Here is a 17,560-nt window from a genome sequence, read left to right as displayed (position 1 = left end):
ACTTCCGTTTCCGTTGTATCGGGAAAGAGGAGGAGGAGTCAGCTAGCAAGCTAACAGCTAGGAAAAGGTAAGCTAACAACTAGGATTTTGCTAATTGGCTAGTCAGAAAAGCTGTAGTTTTACATGAAATATTTTAGCCTCTCTTCACAGCCACTTCTCCCTAGATAGCGACAATCACCTTGTATTAGCTACAGGTAAGATTCATGGAGATTTCCTTTTAGCTGATACAACTGGGCTGGATCTGGATGCGGTTATCTCCATCTGCCTTCCCATTTGTCTTTGTTTTTGTCAGTTAACGGCTGGTGTAGTTGCGCTCTTTTTAGCCGGTAGCTGGCTAACTAGCTGTAACTGATAGGTACCATTTAACTTTTCCTAGCTAACGTTTGTTAGCGAATTATAGCTCACGTCACGTCAGCATTGGTGTAGTCATACTTGTTGGCCAAGTTAATCACATTATTTTATGTATGTTGCATTTGGGGTGATGTTAGGTACTGTTAGCATGGACGCTTGTTAGCAAGCTAACCGGCTATTTCTGTGATGCTGTTTAGGTTAGCCAACATTCGGATATTTTGAAATGCCAAAAAGTATTCAGTTTGATAGAAATTTAACACTGTTTGTGAAAAAATGTAATTAAACCGGTCCAGTTGTCACAACGTTTCGTAGTTAGCTGGGTAATGTGAATTAGGCTCGCTGTCTAGCTAGCAAATGTTTTAGCTATTGTAGGATAGCTACAATAGTAACTAGCTGTTTTGTTTCACACCCCTTAACGTTAGCTAACTAACTTGTTGTTATCTGAAATGGGACTAGCCGGGTTATTCCCTGTTAATTTACCTGGTTATTACTTTTCGAGTAGATGGCTAAGTAAACATGAAAAAGGGGATTTATAATGTGGGCCATGCAGCAGCTGGCTAACTAACGTTAGCTTGCTTGCATCTTCATTCATTGGAACACATTTGGAGAAAAGTGGGTGTAACTTATGGTAGCTAGGTACAGTTTTACCTTCTGACAAAAAATAAATAAACGACAAAAGGCGATCTCTTATATTGTGACACAGTCAAACATGTCTGTCACACCTTTGCAGTAGCGTTAACCTAGTCATTCATTATGTTTATATGTCAATTATGTGTTGGAAGGAATTGCTTCGATGGGTTCCAAAAGGCGAAGGGCCACCTCCCCCTCCAGCAGCGTAAGTGGAGGGGACTTTGAGGATGGACTAACGTCCTCCTCCACCCCTGGAAGCAGCCGAAAAAGGAGAAGAGCCTCCAGTATCCCCACTGTAGATCCAGTAAGTGGAATTCCAAGAAGGGCAGTGAGAACTGTAATCCTTGGTGTTTTAACATGTAGATGGTTTGACTTGGCATTAGCATAGACTAATCATTTTATGGAAGGGAGCACACCAGACTATATATGCTGCACCTTATTAAAACATGTCTCTTAGCTTTTATGTTACCTACCCAAAAGCACTGCCCCCCCCATTTGTGTCCTTTTTCTCTAGGCACTTTCTCCTCAGCTACTCCTTTTACATAATTGTAACAAAGTTAGTACAGTACTTCCTGGATTCATACTATCAAAAGTATGGGTTGTTTGAGATTATGTTCTTGTGTGCCCAGATAGCAGTGTGCCATGAGCTGTACAACACTATCAGGGATTATAAGGATGACCATGGGAGGCAAATCTGTGAGCTGTTTATCAGAGCACCAAAGAGAAGGTACAGCACTCATTTGTACAATCACACCATTTTTGTTCAAGTACTTCTAACTTGAACAAAACTATAACTGACTGATAGTGATGTCCACCAAACACAAATACTCTAGTTAACTTTAACCAGATGAATGACAAAATGAATAACCAAAGATTTAGTTAATATTAAAAACCACTGTCCTTTTTTTAACCTGTTGTTTCTGAAGGAACCAACCAGATTATTATGAAGTGGTTGCCCAGCCCATAGACTTGATGAAGATCCAGCAGAAGCTAAAGATGGAGGAGTACCAGGATGTGGAGCAGCTCAGCGCTGATTTCCAGCTGCTGTTCAACAATGCCAAGACTTACTACAAGGTAATGCAGCTAAGACGCTTGGGATGTTAGTAACCAGTAGACCTTGAGAACCCCAGTCAAGAAAAGAACAGCATTCAGAAATCAAGTAAAAGATACATTTTCTGTTGGAGTTGTGGCCTTGTAGGGGTACATTCCAAATTTGAATAAAATAACTAATGAATAACATAAATGATACATTTGTCGTCTTAAAAAAACATAGGCATTTGTTTCTGAGTCATAATTTATGCTAAAGACCTGTAGCTTTATACTATGCATAAGGATAGGGAGTGTAGATTATTTGAGTGGTTTACTTCAGCCCTGGAATAATGTATGTGTCAACCATTCATATGTGATTTATTCCTTTAATAGTATTTTTAGAAATGACATCATAGGCAAAAGCAACTACTTCCGCATTGTTAAATACACATTTACAAAAAATGAAATCATATATCACTACATAAAGATTCTGACAGGGAACATTTTTGTAGCTGTAGGTGAAATATTTGTGATAACTGTTATCTTGATTAGTGTGCTGCTGTTTACTGTACATCCCTTGTCCATTTAAACCTCTTCTGTACCAAATAAAGGTTTTTACTCCATTGTTGATTTTTCTCGTGTTCATGTGCAACCCCCTTGAAATTATAGTATAATTATTTTAGACGTGTCTCCTATCAATAGGTTGATAGCCCAGAATACAAAGCTGCCTGCAGGCTATGGGACCTGTATCAGCGCACAAAGAATGAGTTCGTGCAGCGTGGGGACTATGAGGAAGAGGATGAAGATGGGGATGATACACTGGATAACCCTGGAACCTCCACTGAGGAGGAGGTAGGACCTTTGCTGGGCATCAAAACTGTACTGAACACCATCATTCCTTTACTTGCAACCTGGTGGCTTTTTGTCATTCCAGCTGCATCTGGTCTGCCCTCTAGTGTTACTGGTGCCAGTTCACTTACAAGTCAACTGTGGCCAGAACTGGAAAGCTGCTTAAACTCTGTGTCCAGTGTTGTTGGTGCCAAACCTGAGAAAATATACAGATAATAGGGAAAGGAGCACTTTGCCATCCCTGTGCTGTGGATAATCAGAGGTAGATAGAAGTAATATGAAATGCAATTTTATTTTTCTGACCAAGAAAAGAATAGCCTTGGGCTGCAGACAAAGACAGGTCAGTCCTCAGGCAGATGTCAGCTATACTTCATGTTCTATTGCTGTGGTTTCAGCAATCTTTCTGAACCACATCAACTACCTTTGGCTTCATCTTATTCTAGGCTGTAGCTTTCTGGACATTCAACTTTGCATCTAGCTGATTTCTTGTTATGTTGAAATGTTTGTGGGATGAGGCTTATTATTGGGCACATCTGATTGGCAGACTCCACCCAGTTGTTTGAAGGAGGTCCTGGAGCAGCTCCTGGAGGCCATTGTGACCTTTACCGAGCCCTCGGGGCGCCTGATCAGTGAGCTCTTTCAGAAGCTTCCCTCAAAAGTGGTAAGAACTGTTTTCAGCTGTATGCATGTATACAGTGCACACTAGCAAGTTGGACATAATGAATTTATATTACCTTGAATTTACCCTGGAAGCTTTGGTCATCACTTTAGAAAAAATGTTTTGTTTCATGTATTTCTTAAATACGCTCATGACCTTGCCTAATAAGTATGACATGACAATTTAATGGTTTCTTTTCCCATCAGCACTATCCGGACTACTACGCCATAATAAAGGAACCCATAGACTTGAGGACAATCGCTCAGAGGATACAGGTATGCAGCTGGATGTAATGCTACATACTTATGTATTTGAGAACGTGAAAAGTCATTGCTTTTTATTCACTTTTGCAATGGGCGATTCCATTATGTGAATAATAACTTTGGATGAATATCATTTTCCAGATGGGATACTACAAAAGCGTCAGTGCCATGGCCAAGGACATAGACCTTTTAACAAAAAATGCCAAAACCTACAATGAACCAGGGTCACAGGTGTTTAAGGTATTTGAATCAATATATTAATTTTCTCGTATAGTACATACATTTTTGTCTTAAATTTGACTGTTTGTTTATATGTTGCAAGGCAGACATTGCAAAGCCATGCAACCTATTTTAATTGAAAAACCCTTCTATTCATTTCTGCTGTAAAGGATGCTAACACCATCAAGAAGATCTTTATCCAGAGGAAGACTGAAATTGAGCATGCAGAACCCACTAAATCCAGCCTCCGTATAAGGTACTGTAATTTTTGTCAGTGTTTCTTCCCAGAATTTGCCTTGATTTTGAGGCAACATTTAATAAGGAAAATCTGTGGAATTCCTCTGTTAAAGTAGGTCAGTGAACAGCTGACAGGGGTGGGCCCACTCATTCATGATGCGATATTATGCCCTGAAACAGTACACATCTGTGTCAGCATTTCTTTATTGTATTTATTTTAGCTGGCCACTTTTATAATTTTGTGGGGGATATTGCTTGGCATTAATTTAATGAGAAAGGAATGAACACAGAATGAAGGTGGTGAATTGAGAAACCTGATTGTTAGGTGATGGCTCATCACCTGTCATCCGTGTGTGTGTGTGTGTGTGTGTGTGTGTTGGTCAGGAACCGGAGGTCAGCTCAGGGTGATCGCCTGTCTGCCATAACCACAGCCCTGCAGTACGGTTCTGAAAGCGAGGAGGATGCCCTGCTCGGTAAGTGTCGCTCTGCATGTTAAACTTTGGTCATTCTCCCATTTTTAGGGACATTGAATGAAGTGTTGACCCTATGAGCATCAATTGAGTTTATGTTTCATGATCTTAGATTGTACATCTCACTGACCTCTTGCTTGTGTGTGCCTGTCTGCGTGTGTATTTGCACTCACGTGTGTATTTGCCTGTGCCTGTTCGTGTGTGTGTGCGCGCACGTGTGTCCGTGTTTGTCGCGCAGGTTCCGTGCGCTACGACGAGGGCGAGTCAGAGGCAGAATGCATGCAGTCCTGCATGGACATGAGCAACCCCATCTTCCAGCTGTACGAGGCTGTGCGGGGCGGCCGAAACGGCCAGGGCCAGCTCATCGCCGAGCCCTTCCTGCACCTCCCCTCCCGCAGGGAGTATCCCGACTACTACCAGCAGATAAAGCATCCCATCTCCCTGCAGCAGATTCGGTACGACCACTTTTATTCTCCTCATTCCCTTGTCATTCATTTACTGTCACCCAGTAGCTGATGGTGTGGCCTCGTTAGCCTCGCTTGATTTTAGCCTTTTGATTTAAGATCATTTATGATCATTCGCAGATATGTAAATGCTTGATTGGATTCCCTTTTATTAACGGTATTCTTGGAGCAGAGTTTTTGTAAGTTAGAAGTGGGCTACTCATTTTACTTCAATCCTCAGGGAGAAGATGAAGAACAACGAGTATGAGAACATGGAGCAGATGGAAGCTGATCTCACCCTCATGTTTGAGAACGCTAAGCGCTACAATGTCCCCAACTCTGGCATCTACAAGCGTGCCCTGAAACTGCACCAGATTCTACAGGTCAGCGACTTACAGCTGCTGTGCTCTAAGACAATCTTTAGCTCCTGATGCGTGCCAATGCTTATGTGTTATTTTAAACCTTTAATATATGCACATAGTTTAAATTAGTCTCCTTGCTAGCTATTTAATTAGCTTATTCTTGTTTTCCTATAGAATTAGCCGTACTTACTAATAGTTTTCATAGTAACAAAAAAGTATATGCGTTACTATTTAAGTTTCTTATGTTTGAATGTGTGGCTCATCTCTGTCATCAGCAACGTCCTTCTTACAGCACATCTTCTTACAGTAGCCTGGCAGTTTCTTAGATAGAAAATCAGGGCAACTCATGTTTGTATTTGTTTGTGTTGCAGCTGAAGAAGAGAGAGTTGTTAAGAGAGGAGGAGGACGGTGACAGCATGCTCTCCTCCACCACCTCTGATGCCGGCAGCGCTAAGAGGAAGAGGTACATCTCCATCTGTCACCCATTCATCTGCAGCATACAAATTCCATTTGTAATCTGCATCCCTTCAGATGTTTTCTCCATCACCCCTTCATCCAGGGTGTACACATTCCCATTATAATGGTTCAGCCATCAAGATCCTGCCAAAGGTGCATCTGGGCAGGGGTAATACTAAAATCCACAGCAGAACGCATTAGTCTGCTTACTCGTCAGAAAGCTTTACCATCACTCATACTGTCCCCTAGCAGAGGTTTATTTACCAAAGATGCTCAGTATCTTTTTTTAATGTATTGATTTATATATGAGCTTTATTTATTTATTACAGTTTTCCTTCTGCATTATATTGTATCAAGTCTAAATTCAGTAGAAGTCCAGAAAGCTCTAAGCGTGTCACAGTAGTGGTAACATAACACTGACTGTTTTCTTTGAATCTCAATGACGCGTGGCAGCCACAAAAAGAACACAAAGAAAAACCGGATGAAGATCCTGTATACCGCGGTGACGGAGGCGCGGGATGTGTCCACCAGCCGCCGCCTCTGTGACCTCTTTATGGTCAAGCCATCCAAAAAGGACTACCCTGACTACTACAAGATCATCCTGGAGCCCATGGACCTGAGGACCATTGAGCACAACATTCGCGCCGACAAGTACCTGAGCGAGGAGGCAATGCTGGAAGACATGAAGCTGATGTTCCGCAATGCACGCCACTACAACGAAGAGGGCTCTCAGGTGGGCGTCCAGTCAGAGAGCTTATCATTCAGGGGTGCCAGAAGTCCACAGCATGTGCTTGGTGGTAGCCATTTCCCTGGTTATTCATAGGAGCGAGAGAGACAAGATTGCTGTTCCCTTTTGCTAGCAGCTTGTTCAGCAGGTTAATTGTATGTTTGAATTCCTCAGTAGACCTAACTTCATTACATCAGCAGTGGGCTGTTGTGTTTATCTAGACCCCAAAATATGCTTTAATGTATTTTTTGAGTTGTAAACTGATTTTAATAATATGAAATCAAAAAAGGTCAGAGCAACAAGCAGTTTATACTGTAGATTCTGCTGCAGTCACGGAGAGTGTCATGTCAGGGATAAATGTATTAAATGTTGAAATGCGTGTGTGTATGTTCAGGTCTACAATGATGCCAACATCCTGGAGAAGATCATGAAGGACAAGAGGAAGGAGCTGGGGCCTCTACCAGATGAGGATGATATGGCTTCACCAAAGCTCAAATTAAGTATGTCAATATATGAAGTGGTCAGCGTGGTACTGAAATTGACAATGATAACCACATTTCAGCTTAGCCAGGAGAGGAGTGGCTGTTGCTGAGAATTGACTGGAGAGAATCTCTTGTCTCTTTGGACTATTCAATGTGTTTTTCAGATATTTAGGTAGACTTCCATTGTAACTTCTGCAATAGAGAATTTATACAAATATTCCCTACATAAACTATACATTAGATATTAACTCCAAGGTTTCAACTTCCATAAAGTGTAAACCCTGTAATTTTTTTTTCATCTGAAACTGAGTTGTTTGATAGGAAAAAAATTGCAGTAAAACATGTTGTGACACAATGCATGTCTGAGATTTTAGGTTTTGTTTGCTTCCCGTTCAAAGGAATATTCACTTTAACTGAACCAACGCTAATGCTAAACTTTGTTTCCCCAGGGAAGAGTGGCATTTCTCCTAAGAAGTCGAAGTACCTGACCCCCCTGCAGCAGAAGCTGAACGAGCTGTACGAGGCGGTGAAGAACTACACGGACAGCCGCGGCCGGCGCCTGAGCGCCATCTTCCTGCGGCTGCCGTCCCGCGCCGAGCTGCCCGACTACTACATCACCATCAAGAAGCCCATGGACATGGAGAAGATCAAGAGCCACATGACGGCCAACAAGTACCAGGACGTGGACTCCCTGGTGGAGGACTTTGTGCTGATGTTCAACAACGCCTGCACCTACAACGAGCCCGAGTCACTCATCTATAAGGACGCCCTGGTGCTCCACAAGGTCCTGCTGGAGACGCGGCGGGACCTGGAGGGCGGCGAGGACACGCACGTCCCCAACGTGCCGCTGCTCATCCAGGAGCTCGTGCACAACCTCTTCGTGTCGGTGCTCAGCCACCAGGACGACGAGGGCCGCTGCTACAGCGACTCGCTGGCGGAGATCCCCGCCCGGGACCCCGCCAGCCCCGCGAGGCCACCCCTCAACTTCGAGATCATCCGGGCCAACGTGGACAACGGGCGCTACAGGAGGCTGGACGTCTTCCAGGAGCACATGTTCGAGGTGCTGGAGAAAGCCCGGCGGCTGCACAGGTGGGGAGGTGGAACTAACACAGACAGTCCATAGCTTTTAAATTCCTCTAATACATCAAGGGGTGACTCAAGTGTAAACATTGACTGAGCTCATTTTTTCTATTAATGATCTTTACTTCTTTACTCATTGCTGGCTTTGGAGAAGTATAAAAAAGTTAGATTTGGAAAGGACATTTGGAAAGATTTTAGAAAGGGAACCTGGTTATGTTTTTATTTTCATTAAAAATGCAACAAATTGCAGTGCCCTGTAGATTGTGATGTAATTCAGAGTTAACACAGGTGCAGTTTGATAGTAAAGTGCAGAATCAGTCTGCAACTCTGTTGATAAATCAGGAAGTTTAGCATTTCTGCAACTGCTGAACTCTTACTTTTTATAACCTACACAGTATTCTTGCTTGAATGTCTTATTTAAATTAAAGTAGAAAGTGCCCCATGGAGAAATTGATTCTTTAAAAAAAGTTTGTTGTGCGAAACTCCAAGTAACCGTGCTGCTCAATGTCCCTCTAACAGGACGGATTCTGAGATCTTCGAGGATGCAGTGGAGCTGCAGCAGTTCTTCATCAAGATCCGAGACGAGCTGTGCAAAAACGGCGAGATCCTGCTCTCCCCGGCGCTCAGCTACACCACCAAGCACCTGCACAACGACGTGGAGAAGGAGAAGAAGGAGAAGCTGCCTAAGGAGATAGAGGAGGACAAGCTGAAGAGGGAGGAGGAGAAGAAAGGTGCTGCCCTCCTTCAGCTTCGGTCCGGCCCCACGGCTCCGCTTGGCATGCGTCATAGGAATAAATAGATGAACACGTGACAATATTTATGATTAAGAATAAAATAAACAATAACTTACATTGACATAAGTGAGCACAAATGTAGGGCCTTAGACGTAGACAAAGCAGGAGAGCTGAGGCGGGCCTCATGTATGTTTGCAAACATGACATCATTCATTTTCACAAGACCTCAAAATAATGTGCAACTTATAGTCAGTGTAAAGTGAATGCAAAAATGGTCAGGCACAGCAGTGCTGTAGGTAGGAAAGGTAAAAGTGATAAGTAAGCGTAAAACAAAATATCATAATGGCGAATTTCACCAGAACAGGAAATATTTTGTGGCCCTGAGAATATGCCACAAAGTACTGTGTGATATAAAGCTGGCTAGAATGTAATATACATTTCTGAGGGGGAAAAAAATATGTCAGTGAAATTTTTATTTGCTTTAATTGTTCTGACCATTACTCTTTTTGAATGCTGGTTATATTTTTGTAGTCATTGAAGTGCGTATTAGTAGCATACTATTGCCTGTCAGCATTATTTCTCAGCAGAATTTCATGATAATTTCATGATGTTTTTGTGTCGTGTACTCCACTTTGTGAAATGTGTCATATTGTGAGCTGAGTGTACTGCCTCATGCCTAAATACATTTTGATAGTTGTAAACATTTGGTGTGCACTGGAAATGTGCTGGACTACGTTAGACTGACCACTCGATTGCACTGTTTCTAATCCCAGAGGCAGAGAAGAGCGAGGACCCGGCAGGGGGGGCGTGGTCGTCGGGGCTCCAGCGCACTTACAGCCAGGACTGTAGCTTCGAGAACAGCATGTACCACGTGGGAGACTGCGTGTATGTGGAGCCGGCGGAGCCAAACCTGCAGCCGCACATCGTCTGCATTGAGCGTCTCTGGCAGGACGATGCTGGTAATGCCAGTTCCTCTTCTGACACTTCAGTATCAACAAGCTCACCCCACCAGCAGGGGGAATTTAAAATGCCGGAAAGTGAAAGTATGGTCGATTCCTGTCGACTACTTTCACTTAAGTCAACTGAGCTTGGTGATGCATAGATGGAGTAAGTGATGTAAATGCCAGTGCCACTTCTGCCACTTCTGTGTTAGGTATAAATCTAACAGCTAGTTTGAGTGAGGTCTCCTTTCTTAAACAGGAAAATGAGAGTAATTAAACTCAGCTTAATTGTGCTCCCTTCCCCACACAGGTGAGAAATGGCTGTATGGCTGCTGGTTCTACAGGCCCAATGAGACCTTCCACCTTGCCACACGCAAGTTTCTGGAGAAAGAAGTATTCAAGAGCGACTACTACAGCAAAGTTCCTGTCAGCAAGATACTGGGAAAATGTGTGGTCATGTTTGTGAAGGTACAGCCCGTCTCTCCACAGTAGTACTGGCTAATTGGCAGTATGTGTTTTCAGCCATTTGGAAGGTTTGGGAGCTGTCGTTCAATCACATTCACTGGACCACATACTTTTCAGTGCATCTTAATTCAGCCACGTCACCTGTGACTTTGGTCTGTGACCTTTCAGGAATATTTCAAGCTCCAGCCCGAGGGCTTCAGGCCGGAGGACGTGTTTGTCTGTGAATCGCGCTACTCCGCAAAGACCAAATCCTTCAAGAAGATCAAGATGTGGACGATGCCGGTCAGCTCGGTGAGGTTCGTGCCTCGTGACGTGCCGTTGCCAGTGGTGAGGGTGGCATCCATGTTTGCCAATGCCACCAAGCACGACCAGGAGAAGTCTCCGGAGCTGGAGTACGACAAAGCTGCAGACACCAGTGTCATAATTGACAAGGTGAGTTAACGCAATTATGGACGTCAGCACCAAGATGCGGATTTACTACACTAATGACATTTGTTCTTTTTTCAAATGTGACATAATCTGCCATGAGGTATTTAACAAAAACGCTTTGACCGATATCCAGGAATAAATCACACGTGTGAGCTGAAGGTGTCATGGCTGATGTGAAGTGACGCAGTAAGTTATTCTGTCTCTGCAGGAAAGGGAGGACGTGCCAGTGGATGTGAGCAATGGCGAGCTGGGTTGCCAGTACTTCGAGCAGCTCCGCTACAACGAAATGTGGCTGAAAGTGGGAGACTGCGTGTACATACGCTCACACGGCCTGGTGCGGCCAAGAATCGGCAGGTGGGCTGAAACCCTCACCGCTTCTGACTAGTCAAGAGATTTCCCTCATTTATTCATTTCTGCCTGATGTAACACTTCTGTTTTTCTGGGCCACAAATTGGGCTTACAGTTTCAGTTAAGTTTCCCATTTACATAGACTGTACTGGAGCAAGTGAGATGAAGTACTTTGCTGCAGGGTACTGCAATTGACTCTTGATCCTTTACCCATGATATTTTACACATATTCATGGTCATTAGAATCGGGACCAGTCAACTATCTCATATTTACCACAGCATGAGAATGTACTCCTGTCCCTCACAATATCACAAAAATGGTATTTTTATGAAGTATTATCCTTTTATTTTGTATTCAACCTTCATTTGTAACAAGAGGTTGAGTGGGTACTTCGCAGATGATGTGTAACAGATTTTTTGAAAAAGCCGTTATAATGAACGCCTATAATGCCTGGGGCTATAGCATCTGTCAGCTGCTGTGTGAAGGTGGTCACATGGTGACAAGGTGTGTCTGGTGGTTGCAGGATCGAGAGGATGTGGGTGCGAGATGGTGCTGCCTACTTCTTTGGGCCCATCTTCATCCACCCTGAGGAAACGGAGCACGAGCCCACCAAGATGTTCTACAAGAAGGAAGTGTTCCTCAGCAACCTGGAGGAGTCCTGCCCTATGACCTGCATCATAGGTACACGCCCCTCACACATCTTTTAGCCCTCCAGGCGCACCTCATGACTACAGCCCTCAGTTTTTCTCAGCCGTGTCATTCTTGATTTGACTGATGTTTTTGTAAGTGCAAATATTTGTTCTGCAAGGAAAATCTATCACTCTAAATTTGTCATCCTTGCTGATACGGCATACCTTACCGCCGCGAATGACTCCTCAGTTGCAGGTGAAATGCTCCAGGAAATGCTTACAAGATTTCCAAGTCAATTTTAATAATGTAACTGCATTTCTGTCCAACAATGCAACCTTGTATGTTAAAAGTGTATAATGACATCTCCCAAGGCTTGTTACCAGCAAACCCTGCACAACATTTCACCCATGTTTGCGTTGTCCGTGGTTTAAATGGTTGGAGCAAATTCAATATCTGACAGTGTTGGATCTAAACATTGCTGTCGTTTCTGCTTAATCAGTGCTAATTGATTCATCAGATTAGATGATTCAGGAGCTGTAATCAGATAATTGTTTCACAAGCGGCTTGAAAAAAGGGCTGCATCGATCTCTTGGCGTTGGAGGACTGAAGTAAGAGCAAGAAAATAAGTTAAGAAAAACTGAGGGCTGTTCTTATGACTCAGCTGCTTTAAGCGACTCAGTCATTTCAGTTATATATCTGTTACTGGCTGGCCTCACAGTGACCATACCGTGTGCATTATAGGTTTTCTCAGTGTTTCACTTTTATGAACCACAGTGTCTGACACACACACCATACCCCATCCTTCCATTTTACCCACGTTAAAGGAGCGCGTGCTTATGCTGTGAACTGTTCACTCTCTTCTGATGTTTAATCTAACCCACTGCTCTCTTCTGCTTTATTTCTTTGTCATTTTTGTAGGAAAATGCGTGGTGTCCTCTTTCAAGGACTACCTGTCGTGCCGACCGACGGAGGTCCCTGAGGATGACGTGTTGCTGTGCGAGAGCCGCTACATCGACAGCGAGAAAGTGATGAAAAAGTTCAAGGGCTTGAAGCGCTTCTCACTGTCTGGCAAGGTGCTGGACGATGAGATCTACTACTTCAGGTGAGCTGCTCTCATAGGCTGTGTGTGGCATCGAGCTTCCGGATGAGTCAGGGGAATAGTTACACCTGTCCAGCCAAACGCCATATTAAGCGGAACTTGACTGAAAAGCTATGTGTAGCCGCTCAAGCTTAAAATTCTGGGTTTATGTGCTTTAAAGAAGATGCTCTCATCTGTCCGTGCAGAAAGCTGATCGTGCCCCAGAAGGAGCCGTCTCCCTTGCTGGACAGGAAGATCCAGGAGCTAGAGGCAAAGTTTGCAGACATGGATGGTGCAGATGACGACTTAGACGACCAAGGGGAAGAGGATGGAGAATCTTCTGAAACCCCCATGGTTCCTCAGATGCAGACGCCGCTGTCCAGCGACATGGACATCATGCCGTACACCCCACCACAGGTTGCGACCCATACATTCCCAGTCCAGTCTAAATCTGACCCACACTACCATTCATCTCTGTTTGACAGATATACAGATACAGTACAGATAATACAGTACAGATACTATACATGTCCAAGTCTGACGTATGGACTCCATATATATCTATAAAACTAATTTACAGGGTATACCCTGCATTCAAATCTGAACCATAGGCAATGGCACCAAATCCGAACAAATGCATTTTATACACTTAAAATGATGGTAAAGTGAATGTGGTAACCGATCAAATCTTAACTATTGAGTATGATTATAGCTAATACTCTCAATACACCTGTGTTGGTTCCAGTTGACTCCAAAGACGATTAAGGGCCTTTCCAAGAAGGAAGGTGCGAAACGGAAGATCAACATGAGCGGGTACATCCTGTTCAGCAGTGAGATGCGCGCCGTCATCAAGGCCCAGCACCCGGACTTCTCCTTCGGGGAGCTGAGCCGCCTGGTTGGGACAGAGTGGAGGAACCTCGAGGCCACCAAGAAGGCAGAGTATGAAGGTAAAAGCAATGTTCATAATGCCATCTGGCTCCCAGAACATCCTGTGTGTCACCTGGAGAAAAGCTTATTGGGGGTTAGTGTACAGGAATGGGTAGACCACATAATGCTGAATTACGGTGAGTTATGATTAAGACATCAGTTCAAAGGAAATGTGGCTTCTTACTAGCCTATGGACTCCAAAGTTCCAATTGCTACTTGAATGAATGCCTGGAAGTAAATGTTGGGGAATAATCTCTGCCCACTTTTCAATATGCAGTTTGGACTGTTTCAGGTGATCATGATTCTGTGATTAAGACAAAGTTACAGCTATTTATGTTGTGCTTATCCATTGAAGAAGGACATTGCCTTGCCAACAGTCAAGCATGTTGGGAAAACATAAGAAACATAAAACAATAAGACAATAAATTGCACTTTATATTATTATTATATATATATACTTTATATATATTGCACATGAGGGGTTTCATTCTTAATTGAACATGAGTGGATCATATGGTGATGTCCCCATGTCAGAGGGGGGAGGACTTAAACTGTCGTATCGCTGCCAGTAGAATGGTAGCTGTGACTGTGAGCATGCATCTCCTACAGCAGAAGATCTCCGGCTGTGGGAACAACTGTCACAGTGTGTGTCGTGTGTGTCGTGTGTGTCGTGTGTGTCGTGTGTGTCGTGTGTGTGTGTGTGTGTGTGTGTGTGTGTGTGTGTGTGTGTGTGTGTGTTGCAGAGCGGGCAGCCAAAGTGGTGGAACAGCAGGAGCGCGAGAGGGCAGCCCAGCAACAGCAGTGTGCTTCCCCAAGAGCAGGTACCCCAGTAGGGGCGCTCATGGGGGTGGTGCCCTCCCCAACCCCTATGGGGATGCTTAACCAGAACATGACGCCTGTGTCAGGTAACCCCTCACGGATACAGTAGAACCCTTTGGTGACTTTGGAGCAGGAATATGAAGCTGAACTGCTTAAAAAAAAAAAACATTCTTTTACACCTTTCCCTCCATCCCTTCCCAATTCATGTGATTCTGGAACCTCAGCAGTTATACCCCATACCTCCTCTTTTAATCACATCTGAACCTGACATTTCAAAGAAAAACCCTGCCAACTTAACATTATTAATCATTGAGTTTATTTTGAATGTTTTCTTTATTTTCCCAAAAGCATAAAAATCAGTGCCTGTGTTATCAAATCATCAACTGCATGAACATAAAATAACTTTTTATAACCCCCCCATATATGTTTTAACTGTTTGTTTTTTGTTTTGTTTTCCTATATTTTTGGTCTACTTGTTTTTGAAGATAACACCTCTGTCGACGTTCCTTACTAACTTTAGTTTTATTTTATGTAGAATTTCTTCCTTCGTGGGTAGTGCATGACTTGAAATAGCCAGTTGCATGGTACTGATGCATGGATCTGTTGTGTTGTCCCCCTCACCAAAAGGCATGATGGGTGCCTATGGGCCACCTATAATGCCCATGCAGGGCCCTGTTGAAGGCATGGTCGGTATGGGCAGCATGCCACCACATCACATGGGGGCGCCTGCATTCCCCCACCATCTTCAGCCAGGTATGCCCGGGTTCCCTGGCATGCCATACCCGGGTAAGGACACCTCTCCCCATCACCCTCCTAGCCACGCCCATGCAGTCGCTTCCTGTCTGCCACTCACCCGCTGGAGGGGCTACCTGTACCACAGGCTTAGACACGTCACCGACCAATTAGGTTGTTCCCGGTTGCCAGGCAACGCAGCTGGGCCACCTCTGCGTCTGGGGCTTTCGCCTTGCTTGGAGTCCAAATTCAAATCCCCATGATTCCCATTCAGTTTTTTTAATGGTTCCAGGAGCCGTTTGTTTGAACAAATGCATGAACTAATACATAGGCTAATCTGCGTGAACGTAGTTAATATCCTAGAAAGAATACTAACCCCTTCGCAATTATCAGCTTAGGTCGCTCATGACTAGAGGTTACACCTATTAATTCCACATAACTGAACCCATTGACAAGAGGCTGCTAACACATATTGCACATTATATTTGATAGGTGTTCAGGTAAGTATATTTTCATGTATATATGTATATAATTTGTTTAAGTTGAAGTATACCTAAATTACATTTAAATTAACCACTAAAGTGGAATATTTTATATTAAATTAATATTTTTCCTTTTTACAGTTTTGCTATGGCTGACATGAAATAGTTTGAAGAACAGATAGACTAGGTAGTCCTCAGAAAAACACCAGTTATCCAATTAGCAGCAAATCTGACCGCTTGGCTATACTATTGTGGTGATACATTTGCGACTGTGTCTAACTGTGGTTACGGTTGTTCTAGGTGTGATGGGGCCTGGTGTGAACAACATGGCAGGAAGTCCCGCAGCTGGAAATCACTATGGGCAGCAGGTAACCTTACCCTGTCATTTGCAGTACCTTTTGAATGAGATAATTAATCTGGTCTCTTCCTCGTAAAGATCCTGTTCCACATAGACATTTGAATTCATTAATATGCATAATCTAAACAGAGAGTAAGGGTGTCATGTCAATATTCTGATTTACACAGGCACATCAGGAACATTTGATTAGATTATGGAATTGGTAGGAGTTTATCCATACGATAACAGGGTGATTACTCAAATCGTTACTGATGCTGGGTTTGCTTTGGGTCTACTTCAGATGGGCATGCTTGGTCAAGGCCAGCAGGCACCACCCCCCTACCCAGGGCAAGGCCAGACAGCCCAGCCTGCACTCCAGCAGCCCTCCACCCCCATGTTTGTGGCCCCGCCTCCAAAGACCCAGCGCCTGTTACACTCTGAAGCCTACCTAAAGTACATCGAGGGCCTCCAGGCGGAGACATCCACCATCAGCAAGTGGGACCAGACCCTCGCAGGTGTGTATCTCCACACCAGAACCCCTTAACTTACACCTTCTATTCACAGAGCTCAGACTGACCCAGAAAAGTTGAGGTTTTTGTAAAGCAATGCAGGTTTGTGTGTGAGACTTTGCTGTCTTTATGTAGTATTGTTAAACTAATAGTTATACTGAAATGTAGCTTACTATTGTATTTCAGGCTAAAACTATATTAACTAGCAACAATTCCCAGTGCAACTTTGCAATCAGTTTTCAGTGGAGTCTTTCATTTCAGTGAACTAAATGGGATATTCAAGAGGTTTTGTGAAGGATTACATTGGTAGCCCATAACATGATAAACAGTCATACTACTGACACTACTCTAGTATCACAACTGATCTTTTATGCATGTGCAATTGTCTTTGAAATGGAATAGGGTGATTTTAGCTAAACAAATTTCATAATTGCGCATATTGCATGTTTCCTTAGCCCGTAGGAGAGATGTACACTTGACCAAAGAACAGGAGGGCCGTCTGCCATCCCATTGGCTGAAGAGCAAGGGGGCTCACACCACGATGGCGGACGCACTGTGGCGACTGCGAGACCTGATGCTGAGGGACACATTAAATATCCGTCAAGCATACAACCTGTAACACACTTGACCACACCTTCCCTCAGGCTCTAGTGATACTCGTGTTATGGATTTGAAATGTAAGGGAAAAAAGATCACAAAAAGCAGTAATATTTTGTTGTAAATTAGTTTTGCCAGGGTTTTACAATGTAGAAAAATAAGCTTAGATTTGATGTTTTGTTATTTTCTTTTTTATGGTTGTAAAGGATTTTTGTGGAAATGGACATTGGTCTAAGGCCGGTGTGAACACTTTCATATTAAATTTGATGAGAAAA

The 17,560-nt window shown here is 43.6% G+C and overlaps 1 protein-coding gene across 7 annotated transcripts; it reads left to right on the top strand.

Moving 5' to 3' along the window:
- The first annotated feature begins 34 nt into the window (after positions 1-34).
- LOC118780395 (protein polybromo-1-like) lies at positions 35-17,419 on the top strand. 7 transcript variants are annotated; one of them, XM_036532846.1, is made up of 30 exons: positions 35-67; positions 1,134-1,285; positions 1,611-1,708; positions 1,908-2,055; positions 2,713-2,862; positions 3,404-3,520; positions 3,724-3,792; positions 3,922-4,020; positions 4,170-4,255; positions 4,621-4,709; positions 4,945-5,161; positions 5,391-5,532; positions 5,883-5,974; positions 6,421-6,700; positions 7,089-7,194; positions 7,626-8,265; positions 8,776-8,987; positions 9,764-9,949; positions 10,242-10,399; positions 10,565-10,828; positions 11,034-11,179; positions 11,698-11,855; positions 12,723-12,906; positions 13,089-13,299; positions 13,628-13,829; positions 14,553-14,714; positions 15,256-15,414; positions 16,143-16,210; positions 16,481-16,694; positions 17,144-17,307. In XM_036532846.1, exons 2-30 carry the CDS (start codon positions 1,145-1,147, stop codon positions 17,305-17,307), a joined length of 4,962 nt encoding a protein of 1,653 aa, XP_036388739.1. In that variant the 5' UTR covers positions 35-67; positions 1,134-1,144. The 7 variants fall into 7 exon arrangements, with proteins under 7 accessions (XP_036388739.1, XP_036388738.1, XP_036388740.1 ...); XM_036532845.1 differs by having other exon boundaries at positions 48-194; XM_036532847.1 differs by lacking the exon at positions 35-67 and adding an exon at positions 298-355.
- The last annotated feature ends 141 nt before the right edge of the window (positions 17,420-17,560 follow it).

The sequence above is a fragment of the Megalops cyprinoides genome, chromosome 7 (assembly GCF_013368585.1).
Source record: "Megalops cyprinoides isolate fMegCyp1 chromosome 7, fMegCyp1.pri, whole genome shotgun sequence".
Taxonomy (NCBI): domain Eukaryota; kingdom Metazoa; phylum Chordata; class Actinopteri; order Elopiformes; family Megalopidae; genus Megalops; species Megalops cyprinoides.
The sequence above is the reverse complement of the archived record's forward strand: the minus strand, read 5'-3'. Positions and strand labels throughout refer to the sequence as shown.